Source organism: Condylostylus longicornis, unplaced genomic scaffold (assembly GCF_029603195.1).
Source record: "Condylostylus longicornis isolate FDR11 unplaced genomic scaffold, ASM2960319v2 ptg000003l, whole genome shotgun sequence".
Taxonomy (NCBI): Eukaryota; Metazoa; Arthropoda; class Insecta; order Diptera; family Dolichopodidae; genus Condylostylus; species Condylostylus longicornis.
The window spans coordinates 1,795,165-1,813,113 of NW_026577972.1; the positions used below are offsets into that span (position 1 = coordinate 1,795,165).

At 26.0% G+C, this 17,949-nt stretch overlaps 1 protein-coding gene across 5 annotated transcripts in view; it reads right to left on the minus strand.

Annotated features, from left to right (window-relative positions):
- LOC129606923 (paired box protein Pax-6) overlaps positions 1-4,829 on the minus strand; it is a 277,309-nt gene extending 272,480 nt beyond the window's left edge. For 3 of the 5 annotated variants that reach the window (XM_055517576.1, XM_055517582.1, XM_055517571.1), the window contains exon 1: positions 4,683-4,829. In XM_055517576.1, the coding sequence (XP_055373551.1) occupies positions 4,683-4,793 (111 nt within the window). In that variant the 5' untranslated portion in view covers positions 4,794-4,829. Of the gene's footprint in view, positions 1-3,704; positions 3,904-4,682 lie in introns of those variants that run through there. The other 2 variants (XM_055517596.1, XM_055517618.1) reach the window with 1 other exon arrangement.
- Between the last annotated feature and the right edge of the window lie 13,120 nt (positions 4,830-17,949).

A 17,949-nucleotide genomic window follows, 5' to 3' on the forward strand; every position in this document is an offset into this window, starting at 1 on the left:
GATCTCAAGTTCAAACCCTGGTCATGTCACTATAAGAACTATATTCAATATTATATAGCTGTATATACATTACATTGATAACAACTAATCGCCATTTTTTCGATAATATCCATTATTAATAAAGTTGGGTCAAACCAATGGTTTGTAATGTAGCACTTTTCCCTTCAAGAAGTTAAAATACTGTTTTTAAAAACAATCTAGCTATGTATTATATTATTAAAAACACTTTCATTCATATATGAAACTATTTCAAGGATTGCACACATTTAGGATGAATAATTTGTGTAATTTTTGAAATGAAGAAAAAAAAATTTGAAGAGGCTGGAGGTTAAAATAATGCCCAATTTAAACAGTTAATTGCGTGACCTTGCAATTTCGGAAATATAAGGTGCTAAAAACTCAAATTTTCCAAATTTCGAGCGGCGATAACTTAAGAGGAAATGGAGGTGGGAAAAAATTAAACTATTACAAACTATATGTCTAACTAATACTAAACTATTAGCCATTGAAACTAACAAAATGAACTATTTCTAGAAGAAAAACGACATAAAAAATTTGGAAAAAACTAGTTTTAAATAACGGTAAATTTTAACAATCATTTTGTTCTTTTAAAGCTCAAGTATGGTATGCCGCGGTTGCTGTTTGAAAAATTTCGAAAATGCTTATAATGTCACTACAATAAATAGTTGGGGGGAGGGGAAGATAAATAAGAATTTTACTTCTACGGAAAATAAGTTTCTAGTAAAGATCTATGTAATATAAAATTTCACCTTTCTATCTTCAAGGGTGTAGAAGTTCTGTGAAGAGACACGCGGACGGACGAACAAACGGACAAAGCGAAACTAATAAGCACTTTTACTCAAAAATTTGCTACAAAAACCAAAAAAGAGTAAATATTAATAAACTCAAATATTTATATGAAAAAAAAGCTACGCTTGTCATCTACCTAGTAAACTTTTAAAGAAAATGATTTTTCTCTATTATAAGTTTTTGACAATTTTGGAATATTAGTATGAAGCAATACAAAAAGCACAATTGTTATAAGAACTCGTTTAATATTTTTGAATTTCTTGTAGTAACCGAGGAAATTCCGATAAGAACATCCATAAGTATAATTGGGAATCAGCAGGCTGTCGCACTAAAAACTAAATTGATCACATATGAATCAGCACCAAATGGAGATAATTTCCATAAGATGTACGAACAAAGAAAGGAGCAGATATAAACAGTGATCACATACTCATAACAGTGGATCACATACTCATAAACGCAGGCCCTTCCACGCAGCGAGAAATCATTGACGCACTAAAGAAGCTCAAGAACAACAAAGCAGAGGAGGATGAAAGAATCCCAAAATCCTGGAAGCAGGAGATAATTACCAAAATCCCGAAGAAGGGCGACCTTAGGGAGTGCGGCAACTGAAGAGGTATAACAGTCCTGAACACAGCCAACAAGGTACTGGCTTATAATTCTGTCCAGAATTGAACCGAAAATTGAAGAAACTATGCGGGAAGAGCAAGCTGGGTTCAAGAAACAATGAGGATGCATAGACCACTCAAACACCCTGAGATTAATTTTGGAGCAATCAATTGAATGGAAATTCCCACTATACATAAAATTCGCCGACTTTGAGAGAGCGTTCGACACAGTAAGGCGAGAGGCCATATGGAGAGTATTAATTAGTAGAGGAATACCACAAAAAATAACGAACCTCATTTATTTATACAAAGATGCTGAAGTTAGAGCCCCCCATAATGGTAAACTGGGTGAGCCACTACGCATCGAAGCAGGTCTAAGACAGAAGTGTCCACTCTCTCCGCTACTATTCAACATAGCCCTAGACGAAATAATGCGAAAGTCAACAACCACTCCAAGGGGAATACAATGGACTTTAACGAGCCGCGTGGGGGATTTGAAATACACAGATGACATCACCCTGCTGTCCCACACGCATTCAGCCATGCAAGCAAAATTGAATGGGCTGCATATAAAAGCAAAAAAGCAAAAGCGGTCGGTCTGAAAATAAATACAAGAAAAACTAAATCACTCCGAATCAACGCAGCAAACACTATTTCCTTCGTCATAAACAAAACCGCTATACAAATCAAACACCTCGGCAGTACAATATCGACAACAAAGAAGACGTTGAAAATAGATTAAAGCTTGCTAGGGCGACATTTGGCAGATTATGGGCCATATGGACGGCCTCACACTTACCCAGGAATACAAAGCTGAGTATATTCAGCACACAAATATTAGGTCCTGTTGTATGGTTTCGAAATATGGATTGTGAAAAATGAATCCACAAATAAAATACAGGTATTCATAAATAGGAGCCTAAGGATCATTTGCCGTGTATTCTGGAACAGGCGAATCAGCAACACAGACCTCTGGACTTTAACCCACCAATAACTAATCTCAAGGGTAATAAAGAAGAAAAAGTGTAAATGGATAGGCCATACATTACGACGCCCACCAGAAACCATCCAACACAGGCAGGTAAGAACAATAAAGAAAGAAATCGCCACAGCTAACATGACATGGGCAGAAGTAAAAAGAATGGCCAAATTTATTTCGTTGAAGAAGCTTTGTGGAAGCCCTATGCTCCACAAAGCTTCTCCAACGAGAATAAAGCTTCTCTTCTATGAGAAAATCAGGAACAAAAAAAAAACCGAGAAAATAAATCTGGGAACGAAACGGAATCAGAATTATCGTTGTTCTGTTTACGTGCAAACGCAAATATTTTTCTTAAACATACCAATGAATTTCTACAAAAAATATAATTTTTTAATTTTTAATTAAAATTTTAATAAATTTAATCCAATAAATTAGATAATTTACTTTCCGTAGCAAACAGAACTCAAAATTTAAATTTCAAGAAAGATATTATAAGAAATGTACAATCGGCCATTGGTTGACTTCCATAGGTCAGGACAAATTTATAATCTCTTACAATATTAGGAAAAGTTGCAATTGTTACATTTTTTTTTAAAATACAACCCAAAATTTTATTTATATTATTTTGAAATTGAATAAAATTTCAAAATAATATATTGAAATTGAATAATAAATTGAAATTGAATAAAACTTTTTTGGCTTTTGTGTCTGAACAAAATCATAGCAACAAAAATCTTTATTTGCAACTGTAGTTGCAACAAAACACATTACTTGCATGTAGTTGCAACAAAACCCCACATCTTCACTCTTAAATTACGTTTTTTGTTCAAATTTTCTTGTTTATCTTTAACATTTTTTTACAAAGAAGCTTAAGCTCACTTTTTTCAAGAGAATAAATAATAAAAGTTGAAATATGGGCGTTTAATCGCTCACAAAGCATTTTGCTTATTTTACGCAAAACTAATTAATCTGCAAATATATGAGTTTTGATTCTACGCTCTTCATATATGAAATGAAAGGATAAACTTATAAGGAATGTGATTTCTTAATCCAAAAATAATTATTGTTAAAAAATATAAATTTATATTTAAAATAATCCTTGACTATAAAATTTCAGTATCATACGACATTAACATGCAAAATTTAGCTTATCAGTTGTAATTCCTGAATTTTGTATAAAAATACGTTATATTATTATAACTTTGAAGTTGCGAAATCATTTTATTTATTAAATTCTTATTTTCAAATTTTTGTTAAAGAAAAATTTATAAATTAAAATACTATGTTTATAGATAATAAACGTGTACCTTTTTTTGAATATTTTAAATATATGTATTTAAGAGCATTAGCGCCCGAATATGCAACCATATCTTAAAAATGTAAGTTTTATATTAATTTATATATAGGAGTACGAGTACCATAAACTTTTTTTAAATTTAATAAAATAATAAAAAACCAAATAAGAATTAACGTTTTATTTTAGTTATACAAAACATACTGCTCCGTATGGAGGCACTTATAAGAGTTTACAGCACTTATAAATTCAAAATATTAATTTCACTATTTAAATCAATTCAAATATTGAGTTAAAAAAATATATATATAAAATAATCAAATTATATGTAAGCTAAATATACCCGAACTAAGATATTTAATTAATTCATTTCACTATCCAATTAAGACAATTTGTTTAAATTTTTAATATATTTTTTAATGTATATTCTCAATTTAGCAATTAAAATTGTAAAAAAATTTCTTTATTTTGAAAATAATTCACAATTATCAATTAATACAAAATATTAAACTTTATAATCTTTTTTTTTTTATAAATTATTCAAAATAGTGTTACCATAATCAAAACAAAAAGAAAAACACTAGAACTCTTATTTTTCTATTTTATTTTTGCTTAATTTTTTAAATAATTTATACAAAATTTTAAAATTTTTGAAATTTTTCCTCTTATTTTAAACTATATTACGTATATACTACTCAGATATTATATTAAATATGTATATACAGTACAACAATTTGATAATATTACAAAGTAACCAAATGCCGACGATTTTTTACAATATGTATTTTTCGCATATACAAATATACATACTAACTATAGTTTTTTAAAACAAAACAAAATAAATTCCGTTATTTCGTATATTGTATATATGTGTGTCTATATGTGTAAAACTATATCCAAATTAATTTATTATATTCTATACATAAATATTAGAATAAAATAAAATTTATATTTCAAAAAATTAAGAAAATATTTCTAATAAATTATTTACCGATTGTTTTCTAACATGTGGAATTTTTTCACTAAAATTCTTTTTTTCACCCAATGTATATTTGTTATAATATATTAATAAATGTATAATTTGCTGTATATATAGGTACATATATATATTATGTTTTTAATAAAAAATAATTAAGAATTCCTGTTCGTATTTATTGTTGGTATTTTTTTTCATTTTCAAAATTTAATTTTAAAATTTATATTTTTGATATATTATTATATTTTATTTGTTCTTCAATATAGTTACAATATTATACTGCTATATTGCATATAGTTTTATATACTAAAATCTCTCCTAAAAGACAAAAATAACAATAATAATAATAATAATAATAATAATAATAACACAAATAATAATCATAATAAGAACGAAAAGTTGAAGCAGAAAAATTGGAAAGAAAAGCATATAAGTACAAACAACAAAGTAATGGAAGGTGTAAAGTTCTTTTTTTTTTTTTAAATTTTAGTAGGAAGGTATAATTTTTTTATACGAAATAACAAAAAAAAAACGAAAATCCAACTGTAATTTTTTATAGATAAGCAACAAAAAAGAAAAAGTAAAGAAAAAAGGAGAAGAAGAGTAACCGAAGCAATCGCAACGCAATATAACAACAATAAGAAGAAGAGAGCATGTGATATGAAAAACAGAAGTAAAAAAAGAGAAAAGCCCCAAAGTGTTGTTAAAAGTTTCCATATTTCTTATTTATTTATTATTTATTATTTTATTTTCTTGTTTTTTTTTCTTACTTATATTTTAACACACACACACAATATTTATATACAATTGTAATTTATTGCATAAGTATCAGGAGCTTTTTGTTTTTTAATATACACATACATATGTATACCTCTAGTTTTTTTCGTAAATGTAGCAAAAACTGCTGTCAAACTATGGTATAAATAAAATAACAGTAGTCACGTATTTAAACAAACATTGGAATGAACAGCAATTTTTAAATACTAACAAGTCTGTTGCATGAACACTTGAAAAATTCATATTCTTTTCATTAAAATAATAATGACATACATAAATAAGTAAATTATATAAACACAAATAAAAATTTACATTACTAAGAATATAAAGAATAAGAACATAATACTCTAACGGTATGGAAATCCTTCAGCATGTGTATTTCACCTTAAGCTTTGGTAAAACAACCGAATTACAGCTTTAAGGAAAACTAGATGTTGATTGAAAACAGAGCAAAATTGTTTGACACTATTGAAAACAGCTGACTGATATTTTTGTATATAGAACAGCTGCTGTTGTAGAATTGTATAAGTGTCAAATTTTTGTGCTTATTCGATCAAGGATTTATTTTATTGAAAATATTGCTATATACATATATGTCAGTAATAAAATGTTAAAGACATTAAAATTTAAAATCTGTTTATATAACAAACTCAAATATGGAATTTTCAAGATTCAACATTACGGATATTATACGTTGACATCACTGAATACAAAAACTATTTACTGCCGCAATACTTTTGTAGTACATTACCGAAAACTATTATATACATTGTAGAAAATCCGTATTTACATATGTTTTAATGAATGCAGTCAGTTACAGTACTTTAACAAAATTCAAAACAATTTCTACATATACAATATAGTACATATATATATATATGTACAATATTTGTACATAATATATATATATATATATAATCGTATATATATATATTTTATACAATGGAAAAAGAGTTTCCATTTATTTTTTGCATTTTTCCATTATTTTGGAAATATTGTTAACATAAAAGAACTTTTAAAAACAAAAAGTTCAAACTTCGGTCTGAACTGAGAGAATGATAGTGTATAAAGAGACAGAGAAAAAGAGAGAGAGAGAGAGAAATAATAATGAAGAGCAAAAAGTGGAAAATAAAAAAAAATGCAGAAAAGAGCGAAAAAGTTAGTTAAAAATTGAGAGAAAAAACGATAGAGAAATAGAAAAGCTATTACATACATATTTCCCCTTCTTTTTTTCATATTTCATTTAACATTATTATTATTATTATTATTATTCTTATTATCATTATTATAATTATAATCATTATTTATTATTTTAATTATTTTCATTTTTATCATCATTATCATTACTATTATTATTATTATTATTATTATTATTATTGCTATTATTATATTTTTTATTGTTAAGCAAAATTAAAAATTTTATAGACACATTTAGTGCACATAAAAATTATGTTGCACGAAGAAAAGCTTGTACCACAAAATAATCCCACAAAATTAATGATAATAAAGCCAACCAAAGCCAAAAAAAAATCAATAAAATTGAATAAAAACTAATGGTTTATTCAAATTCTAAAGGAGCACATTTCCAATTCAATTTTATTTAGAAACACAAAAGTAAATTAAAAGAACTATCCATTCGGACACTTTCTTTTAGTAAATAATTCTCTTAAATTCATATTTTTTGTTCTTTAGTTGCATACTTCCAGTGGATGGTAAAAAAAAATAAATCACTTGAAATTTACAATTATATAATTTCAGGATAAGAAGATGCATTCTTATTATTACATATTTTGAGTATATATAATTTACCAACTTATTTCCGGAAATTACATAATATATAAATATACAGTTACATAATTTTCTCTATAATATTCAATTTATCTGCAAGTTTCGGGGGTGTCTTATATAGGGAAATTTGAATAATTTGACTTCCATAAGGATTTTCAATATTTGTCACCACAATATAGATTATGGTAGAAATAAGCTGATGACTATGATATTTTACGGCACCAATTCTGTAATTCAAGTTTCTTTAATCTTTGTGTTAGTAATGGTGCACTAGAATTTATACTTCTAGAAATTTAAATTATGTTGAGCTGTAGATTATGTAGCAGGAGCCTTAATTATGACTCGTCTCTTTACTTATTATACTTTCAGCATGACTTCCTTTCCCTTCCTCATTAAATAATGGCGATTTTTTTTTTATGACGTAATCAAAGGAACGAGTTAAAGGCAGAAAAATTCATTAAAAAAAATTTTTCTTCTCGAACCGCTTTCTAGGCGGACGCTCTACCAACTGAGCTACAGAGGCATGAAGAAATTGCACTAATTAAATTATGAATTTTACTAATACAACATCATAGTTGCGGAATTAATAAGAATGTGCTTATTACACTACTAATTTATCTTAATGGAAATTTCTTCATGCAACTGCAGAACAGATGGATGACGTAATCCAAGGAACGAGTCAAAGGCTTTAAAAGATTTTGTTTGATAATCTGATAGCTGCATTTTGTGTGCCTAAATGATAATTGTTTTGCCCTTTCGTGAAATGTTAGTTTGCATAATAGTTAACATTTGGTTTAAGCAATTCGTCTGCTAATAATAATAATAATAATAACAATTACTTATAAATTAAAATCCTCTTTATTTTGGAACGAAGTAACTAAAGCTCACTTTTTTCACGAGTTTAAATAATAAAACTTGAAATATGGGAATATTATTTATACAAAATACTTAGAAAAGAAAAAAGATAACAAAAAAATAATTGAAATTGTATTCTTACAAAATAATCTTTTCATTAAAAACGGCTGCAAACTTTTTAAATTTTATACTTTATTGTTTTACAATGTCTACCTTCTATGAACTTTAAGGAGATAAAAAATATTGTATAGGAGCGGGCAGACATAGTAAAATTAATATGAACATTTCGGAAATGTTTGGAATAATTTACATAGAATTTCATTGAATTATATTTCGTATTTAGCAGACTGGGTTACCGTCAATTTATATCGAAAAATAAAAAGGGGAAGCTTTATTTTTTTTTAATTTCACTTTAATAATATCCAAAGCATTGAAATCACAAGAATATTGTATTAGTATACACAATTCAGCTGGTAATTTCTTAATTGTGGCATAGACATATTGTGCAAGTCTCATAAAATTTCCCACGTCACCAAAACCGATTTCAACCCAAGTTAATAGTTGTATTCCCACTGTACTTAGTTTGTAAACAATAAATAAATTGCTGTGATATTATTAATATCACATTACATATAAAATTCAGCTTAAAATCAGTTTTCCATTATAAAATCAGTATTTAGTTTATAAAAAAAAACAAATAACTATATTTATATTTTTAATGTTAATATTAATTGAAATTTTCATCATATTTTCAATATTTTATTCATAAATACTTACATAATCTGGGCATATACACATTAAATATTTGAATTTCTTTGGAATATAATGCAAGTACTCGTATATGCATATTTTGAATTGAATACCAAAAAATAAGAATGTTTATACAGAAATTAAAATTTTCCAAAATTACATTTTGTTTATTTACATTTAAATAAAAAGAAAATTAACAAATCAAAGCATTCCCACTTTAATCTCATAATATAATTACAATTCGAATAAAATAATTTCAGTTCTTTTCCGGCAAATACTCGTATAATCATTTGGTCCAAAACGAATATTTCTATATATATAGAGAAATACAATAAATTAACGATATCACATAGTCCATCACATTTCGATGGTGCTATCGATAACTAACGACCACATTGCGTATACAATAGGTAGGTTAAGTGATGGCAACAAATTTTTCATATCGAGATTTCGGTGGGAATGCACTTCTCCGTAGTAGGGAAGTCGAAATACACTACTTTTAGAGAGATGTCGGTCTGTGTGTGCACGCTTATATCTCAAGTTCGGCTGAACCGATTCGGATAAAATTTTGTATGTAAGTTTATTTCGACTATGGCATGGATTAATCAAGTTTTGGGATATGTCAGGATTGGGATTTTTGTTCATTTTAAAGAATATATTCAACAGATTTACTAGAAATTTCATATATAAGCTTCGCTCGATCTTCCTTGAAACCTTCTAACTTTTGGAAGAAATCAGGCGTCAGCAACTGTACGTTTTCTACGGGCTAAATATACATTTTTGCGTATATAAAGAGAAATAATCAAACGATTTCATTGAAATTTAATATTTAAATTCTTAAAACAATTAATATATAAATTGTTTGGAAAGATCAGGGCTCGGAAAGTTATCTGAGGGCCGATTTTACATTTTTTACCATATCTACGGAACGGATTGGTGAAATTTCTTGAAATTTGATATTTGAGTTCTGGTTATTACCGAAACTAACTGGTGAGCATTTCATGGAATTCGGGTAGCACAAATCGAAACTCTACTAAGAGCCAAATTTAGATTTTTCTAGGTATGTTAACTATAAGCGTTCTAATGCCCTAAAAATTTCAAAGAAATATTTAACAGACATTTTTATAACATTTTGTAACACTTTCATTTAACTAGACAATACACTTCAGATTTCTTTTAAAATATCGAAGCTATCGAAGTTTTCATAAAAATTCAATATAATCAAAGATTTTAAAAACATTTATATTGTATTTTGTCATTTTGTATTTTTAATGCGTTTGGTATAATACTATGGTTTTATAATATAAACTGTTTAAAATTTTGTTAAGGTATATTAATGTATTTGAAATTTTTCAAATTAAAAAATTTAGATAACAAGATGTTAAAACAATTCTGTTTTAACTAACAGAATTTAAAAAATTCTGTTAGTCCAGCAAAATATATACATGAATATTCATATAGAATTTTATCCACATTTTTTTTAGATTATACATTCAGTTGCACTAATCAACATAGTGATAACATGAAATTATGTTTATTAACTATGGTCTAATATTAATATAAAATATGTAATAAAATTTTAATTGATCATGTGGCATAATGAATATAATTTTATTCAAGGGAAAAAAATTACATATAAGGTGGAAGGAGTTGAAAAATTAATTCCAGTACCGTAGCTAAAAGAACTGTAAAGAATATTGTTATTTTACTCTAAAATAAATTTAAGCTCGCAGGAAGATTTTTACTATTAAAATATTTAAAATGTATTTCTTCTTAAAATTAAATTCAAATTAAAGTCAAAGTTTTTTTGCAAACGTCAGTTCATATACATACATACTCTTAACTAATCCAATCAATAGCCACATCTGCATGTTAACGTATAAAATTCAATAATAAATCTTTTCACATTTAAAAAAAATTATATTTTTATTTTATTTTTAAGAGAAAAAAATCAAGAATCTTTTGAATTACTTTTGAATTCATCTTACGTAACTCACGCACACACACGCATTCATTTTATTAATTTATTATTTTGTACATGCACATATATAAATACACATTTTTTTGTATTATATACATGTGTGCATATATATAATATAATTTTTGCTCCCATATTTCATTCACATACTTATACATAAATGGAAATGTCCCCCCATTTTTATATTTTCTTTTTATATTTTCCCATTCTACAAAACAAAAAAAAAATATTTTTCAAAGTATTTGTGTGCATGTCAATATCTCAGGGCCCTCACTAACAATAAATATATTCAGGCAATAGTACGGAAGTAGATGGGTATTGGTGCTAAAATAGAATTGACAACTTTCTGTGATATTTAAGAAATTACAACTATAATAGAATTAACAACTTTCTGTGTCCCAGAAATTACAAAAAATTGCAGAAACAGAACCAAAGCAGTGTACTGCAACGTCAGTAAAATCAACTGTTCATCCTAAATTAAAAGCTATCTTAAATTTTTAAAGTTTGTGTTTGAGTTATCGTTGAGACGGACGGATCACATATTTTTATGTGTTTAAATTCTTCAAACATTTTTTTGTTGAATCTTGAAACATCGTTAATACAAGCAGTTCAAATAGAAAAACCAATAAAAATAATACGCTAAACATAAAATTCCTTACAGTTTTTTTTTTTGGAAAATAATGAATTCGTATGGGGCAAGTGGAGGAGACAACTTCAACGTCTATAAAGAGATAGATCATGAATTAAGTTTCATAAATAACTAGATAATAGGTTGGAAGCTGTAAAAGCGAGAAAAGTTTAATTTTTATAGAAATATTTTAAATGAGAAAATATCAGAATTTCATCAAATTCTTTAAAATATTCTTTTGAAACTTATTTTTAACGCTAGGACCGACCTTGTATATATTTTGTTGTAGATATGTTATACATCCGATTCATATTTTTCATCAAAAGAAGAAATATATGCGCATAAAATAAAATATGGTTTTGCTTTTATTTTTTTCTTGTTCCATATAACAAAATGTTTTCTATTCTTTTAAATAATACTATCCTAATATCAACTAAACCGTTCATAAAACTGCTTTTCAACTGTTTAAATTATATACATATACATTGTATATATATGTACTTATTTATGTTTATTATTAATATTTATGCATATAGTAATTGGTTTCCATAGTATCCTCCATATAAAAATATATATTATATAATTCACTAATATTAAAGCGCAGGATTTATATTTTTCTTCTTAGTTGTGAAATATAAGAAGATAAAACAAAAAACAAAGATCTAAATTTGAGATTTTGATCATAGGTAACTTATGTTTGGCATTGTACTCTTATATAATCCTTGACTTACAAAATGCCGGAATACAGTATTAATAAACTATTCGGCAATTTACACTTATTCAGCTTGAATTGTGTATTAATAATGTATTACTGGATTTTTGAAGTGAAGCAATGTTTACATGCAAAAGCAAAAATGCGCGTGTAATAAACAAAAATTTTTAATTTAACAGAGATTTTCATAAACGTAATACTGCAAAATCACATCCTAATATAGATATAAGATAAGCAATATATTTTCAACTTTTCTATAAAATCAAAACCATTTATACGATTTAACGCTACCCCATAATAAATCCGCTATATTGGAAGAATTCAGTAATGTTTATATGAACAAGCTATTGATTAGCAACATTTGTTTATGAACATAAATATAGCGCCTTATAATAGACATATATATAGACCTCTAATATATCATCAATACGTTTATAAGAAATTTGACATTTAAGTGGTATCTCCCTGTATTCATCAACGACAATTCGTACATCAAATTAACGGAAATATTTTAAAATTTGCATAATCTTATGTAAATAAACCGTATATTCTTCATTTCATTTTTATCTCCTGTAATCAAATCTCATTAATACAAAATTTAGTTATAATTAGCATTTATAAGCTTTAAATTTCAATATTAGAAATCAGCAGTAAAAATAAACTGAAATACCATGTCCCAATATACATATGTATTAATATTTAAAAACATATATGTATATGCATTCAAATAAATTATAAAATATACAAATATATTCTGTTTGAGTCGCATCATTTGACGTGATATGGGCTGTTATTCAAAAATTTTGAGTTTATCACAAAACAAAATCAATTACGAAATTTAAAATTTTATATAATGAAAACTAAAACATAATTTTTAATAATATACTATATCGCCTCAAGTTATGCAACTAACCAAAAATATGAGTGATAAACTTTATAGTTTTTCAATTAAAGCTGTGTTATAAAGTTATGATATAGATAACGAAATATCGTAATATATTATTACACACAATTCAGCAATTCAAATTCATAAGCTGAATTTCACATATTGAAATATCATTTTGTCAAAATTTCAGTAATATACAGCATTAACACACAATTTTATAATATTATAAATTATAAATGCTGAATTGTATATGTATTTTTTTTTTTTTCTTCTTCACTCCTAGGAGGAGTATAGGGCTAGTGCATGATATCTATCATGCCCTAGTTTCTACAGTCATAGAGAGTTAGCTAGTTAGGTGACTAGCCTACCGTAGTTTATTAAATATTTAAGTTAATTAATATTTACTGTTTATTTTTTCTTAGTTTTTTTTTTTTTTAATATCGAATATTATGAATATTTGAAAATTACTTGTATAATATATTATATTAGTATTGTATATTAAGTTCTATAATATTGAATATAATTTTTATAGTGACCTGACCCGGGTTTGAACCCGAGACCCTTCGGTTAAAGGGCCGGTGCCATAACCACTGCACCAATGGTCAAAATTTTATATTAATGTTATATTAATGGAATTTTTAATTCGATGATAATATTCCTGAAATTCCGACATAGATAGTACGAGTATTAAAAAACTATTTTTTTTTACCAAAGAAATTATATATTTGCCTTAAGATGCAAAAATACACACACATGTACATGCACTTACGTATAAATATTTTATTATTTGTATTTTGTTTTTTATTTTTCTTTTTAAAATAATTTGCGCGTAATGCAACACACAATATTATGAATGCGAAGAACGAATGAATGAACGGTAAAGGGAAAATATTTTGAATGAAATAAATATAAAACAATATAATTTTAATATTCACAGACTATATTATGAATAAATACATATGTGTATGTGTGTTTATAAGGTGGTTGTAAGTATTTATGTATATTAGATAGATTTTGTAACTATTGTGTATTTTATATAACAGCAAAAAGTATACGTAAATATGATGTTAAAAAAATATTATACATAGTAGTATAAAAAATTATAAATGTATATACAAAAAATTTTATACAACCATTAAAAAATCATGAAAATAAGTCTAAAAATAAATTGCCATATTGTATTTATAGTTTCTGATAGCAGTTTAGAAGTACCGTTATCTATATACACCACTGATTTTATATTTTATATTTTTTTATACTTAGAGAAATTTACTTTAAATTTCTCGAAATTTTAATATGCATATACCTGCCCTATAAGTGGGACAAGTGACATGTATTTAGCAGTTTTCCAAAAAATTTTTTGAAAAAAGTTTCAGTTTGTCCGTTCATCCTTTCGTTCGACCATTTGTTTGTCCGTGCGTCTGTTTATAAAACACTTCTACACCATTTAAGATAGAAAGTTGAAAATTTATATACATACCAATAGATATTTACTAGAAACTTATTTCTGTATACAAAAAACAAATTTGCCATTTCTTCCACCTCCTACTAAAAGTTGTAGCCTATTTTTTGACTATTTAGTATAATGAAACCACAAACATGTTTCAACATAGTTTAAAATTGTAATATTAAAACTCTCATTAAAATTAACCGTTATCTAAAATCAGTTTTTTTTTTTAATTTTTAATATCATTTTTCTTTTAGACTCTACAATATAAGAACTTTTTACTCTAATAAATAATTTATTTCATTAGAAGATATTTTTTTTCCATCTGCACCCCCTCCTCTCTTTCCATGTTATCATGGAATTTTGTAAATTTATTCGTAGTAATTCTATCTCTGATTTCCCAGAAAATTTTATACGTTATGATTCTATACCAGAGGATCTCAAATTTTTTTCTCTTATAGACCCCTTGTCATGTTTACTCATAGACCCACTGCTACTTTCTTTGATAAATTTCAATTTCTAACAGTAGCAAGGTACATCTATGGTGTGAGAAAGTTAAATAAAAAACTTATTTAATCAAATTCATTTTTTTTTTATTAAATTTATTAAATTTAAATAATCTAGTTATTAAAATTAAATAAAAGTAAAGTAATTCTTACATGAGCAAAACTAAACAAAAAATAAATTAAACGTAAATAAAAATAAAGCAAATTTTCATTTGATAAATCCACAATTTTTTTAACATTCGTAAACCCTTAGCAAGCCTTCGTGGACCCCAAGGGGTCTATATAGACCCCTTTGGGAAACACTGTTCTACACTCTTTATTCCATTAATAATTTTGTAAGCCACCCATTGCAAATTTTGATTATTTTTCGCTATGATAAAATAGTAAATTGTAAATGTCTTGTAAAATAGAATATGAAAATTTTAAATCAAATGTCATTGATTGCCGAAAAAATAATTTAATTTTAATCTCGTATTTAAATATTTTTAATTATACAGGAGCCCAGGTACGTTATTATAGAAAAAGGATGAAATCAAAAATTTCGTCATTTTGAAATTTATGATAGCATAAAAGGATAGATGTTAATATGACTCACCAGTTTTTTTTTTAACTCCTAAATGCATTAAAATACGAAAAACTTTTTTGATTACTTCTTTTCTTGATAAGGTGTAAGGATGGCAGCGTGTGACTTAGATTACTGCTAGATATTTTATTTTTACAAACATAGAATGCAACAGAATTGGTAAAATGATGTGAGATCAAATGCAGTTGTCTAGAATCTATGGAATTTTCATGACATGACCTACACAATTTGGAGCTACAAGATATTTATGTATAATTAAGCTTATGAGTTCGAATTATTGAGCTGTAAATAAAGTACGTATAATGTAAAACTATATACGAAAATGATGAATTGTTGTTAGCAAATTGATAGTTACCATAAAGACATAATTGATTCATTATATAATACACATCGGCATCAATAAACGAAGATGACATCAAGTAACGAAGGTACCTTTAGTTTTCGTTATATAAAAATTTCATTGTGTTTTTATTTATATATAAAGGTAGTATCCACTATCAACTATAAGTATTCTATTGAAAGCTTATTAATTTACCCTTATACTTCTTAAATTTTTTTTCAACTTATTATAGAATTATAAATAATAAAAAACGTGTAGTTTTTCACTGTTCGGCAAGTTTTTCAGGATTCGGGAATAACAAATTTAAAGAAATGGAAACCTGAGGTCAAATAACTGAAAAAATAATTCTACAAATAAAATAAGAATATGCATACAATATGCAAATATCATTCGTCCGTCTGATTTGTTCGCACAGTTTAAAATTTACTATTTTTATCTGCATTTGAAATTGAATTAATAAAAATTAATATGTAAATATAATGTTGCTCGAATTAACGCTTAATCGTCAGAGCAATTCTGGTGCTTTCGAAATTATAGTAATTCTATATCGATAGTATAAAAATCAGCAATTACAACTCCATAAGCTGATTTGTTTACTAATGCAGCGTTATAGTAATATTTTAAAGTCAAAGTTTCATATAATCTTTAATTTTAACATGAATCATACATGAAGAAGCGAAATCTATAAAATTAATTACCACTTTAATAAGTTGGTAATTCATTGTAGACAATACTAGCAGATTATTATTTCTAAGAATATATTTTTGAACAAATAGTATCCCATAATGATTTGTTTATAACTGTATTACAAAATTTGAAAACATGTGGCAATCAAATTGAGATCCCTCCCCCCTTCGCAATCAGACATTAATTAGTTTGTTATTTATTATTTTCTATCAAAGAAATAATATAATCTTCAATGCATTCTTATGTCAATTACGTGTTTCGAAAAGACATACTTACGTAAACGTCCACTTATCGTTTTATATAATATTCATTTTAACCATGTATAATATTTTCTACATATATGAAAAGTATTTCTTTTCATTCCCCCCTTCTCTCTCATAACAGTTACACCTCTGACCAAGATAATTTTAAAAAAAAAAACTTGGCTTAAAAATTGCAGTAATATACTGCATTAATACATAATTCAGCTTATAAGTTGTAATTGCTGAATTGTGTATAGCAATATAGTATAACTGCAATTCTAAAGTACATATTTAAAAAACGCTTTCAAATATATAAAAAAATTCGAAAATAAATATATTGTATGTGTAAATTAAATCATATATCTAAATCAACAGAAATTACATATTTTAATAATATTAGTTTTGATATTTAAGTTACACAATTCAGCTTATAAATGTGAATTGCTGAATTTCGATCCATTACAGATTGCATTGAAAATTATTTTGACCAGAAAACAATATAAACGTCGTCGCCCAACATCGCTTATTTTTAGAACTGTACAGTACACATTTTTAACCCAAAAATAATGATTTAAACACTTAAGATAATTTTTAGTAATTTTATATTATTTTATTTTTCTTTTTTAAAAAATTTTATCATTTTTTTCACAAATATTTTTCAATTCTAAAACTCTCTTTCATCTTTTTTGTTCAACTACATTATGTTTTTTTGTTTTCCACTCGTGTATATATATATGTAAATATATACATAGATATATATTTGTTAAATGACAGATCCGTGTTATCCTTACAGCACTAAGTGAAATACCTAAATAACAAAAGGACAATCGTTTATTTTAAAAATAAACCAAAAAAAAAAACAAGAAACAAAGAAAAATTTTCACAATTTTGCACCCATTTGTTGTGTTCTGTATCAACAAAAAAATTTTAATTCAACAATTTTTTTTTTGTTGACTGAAAACAAAAATAACAAATTATTACAAGTAAAACAATAATATAAACATTTACGCATGCATACATATGCACTTAATGTATCTGCATATATAAAATATTGGTGTGCGAAAGTAACTGTACACAAATCAAATTTTTACACAGAATCCCGA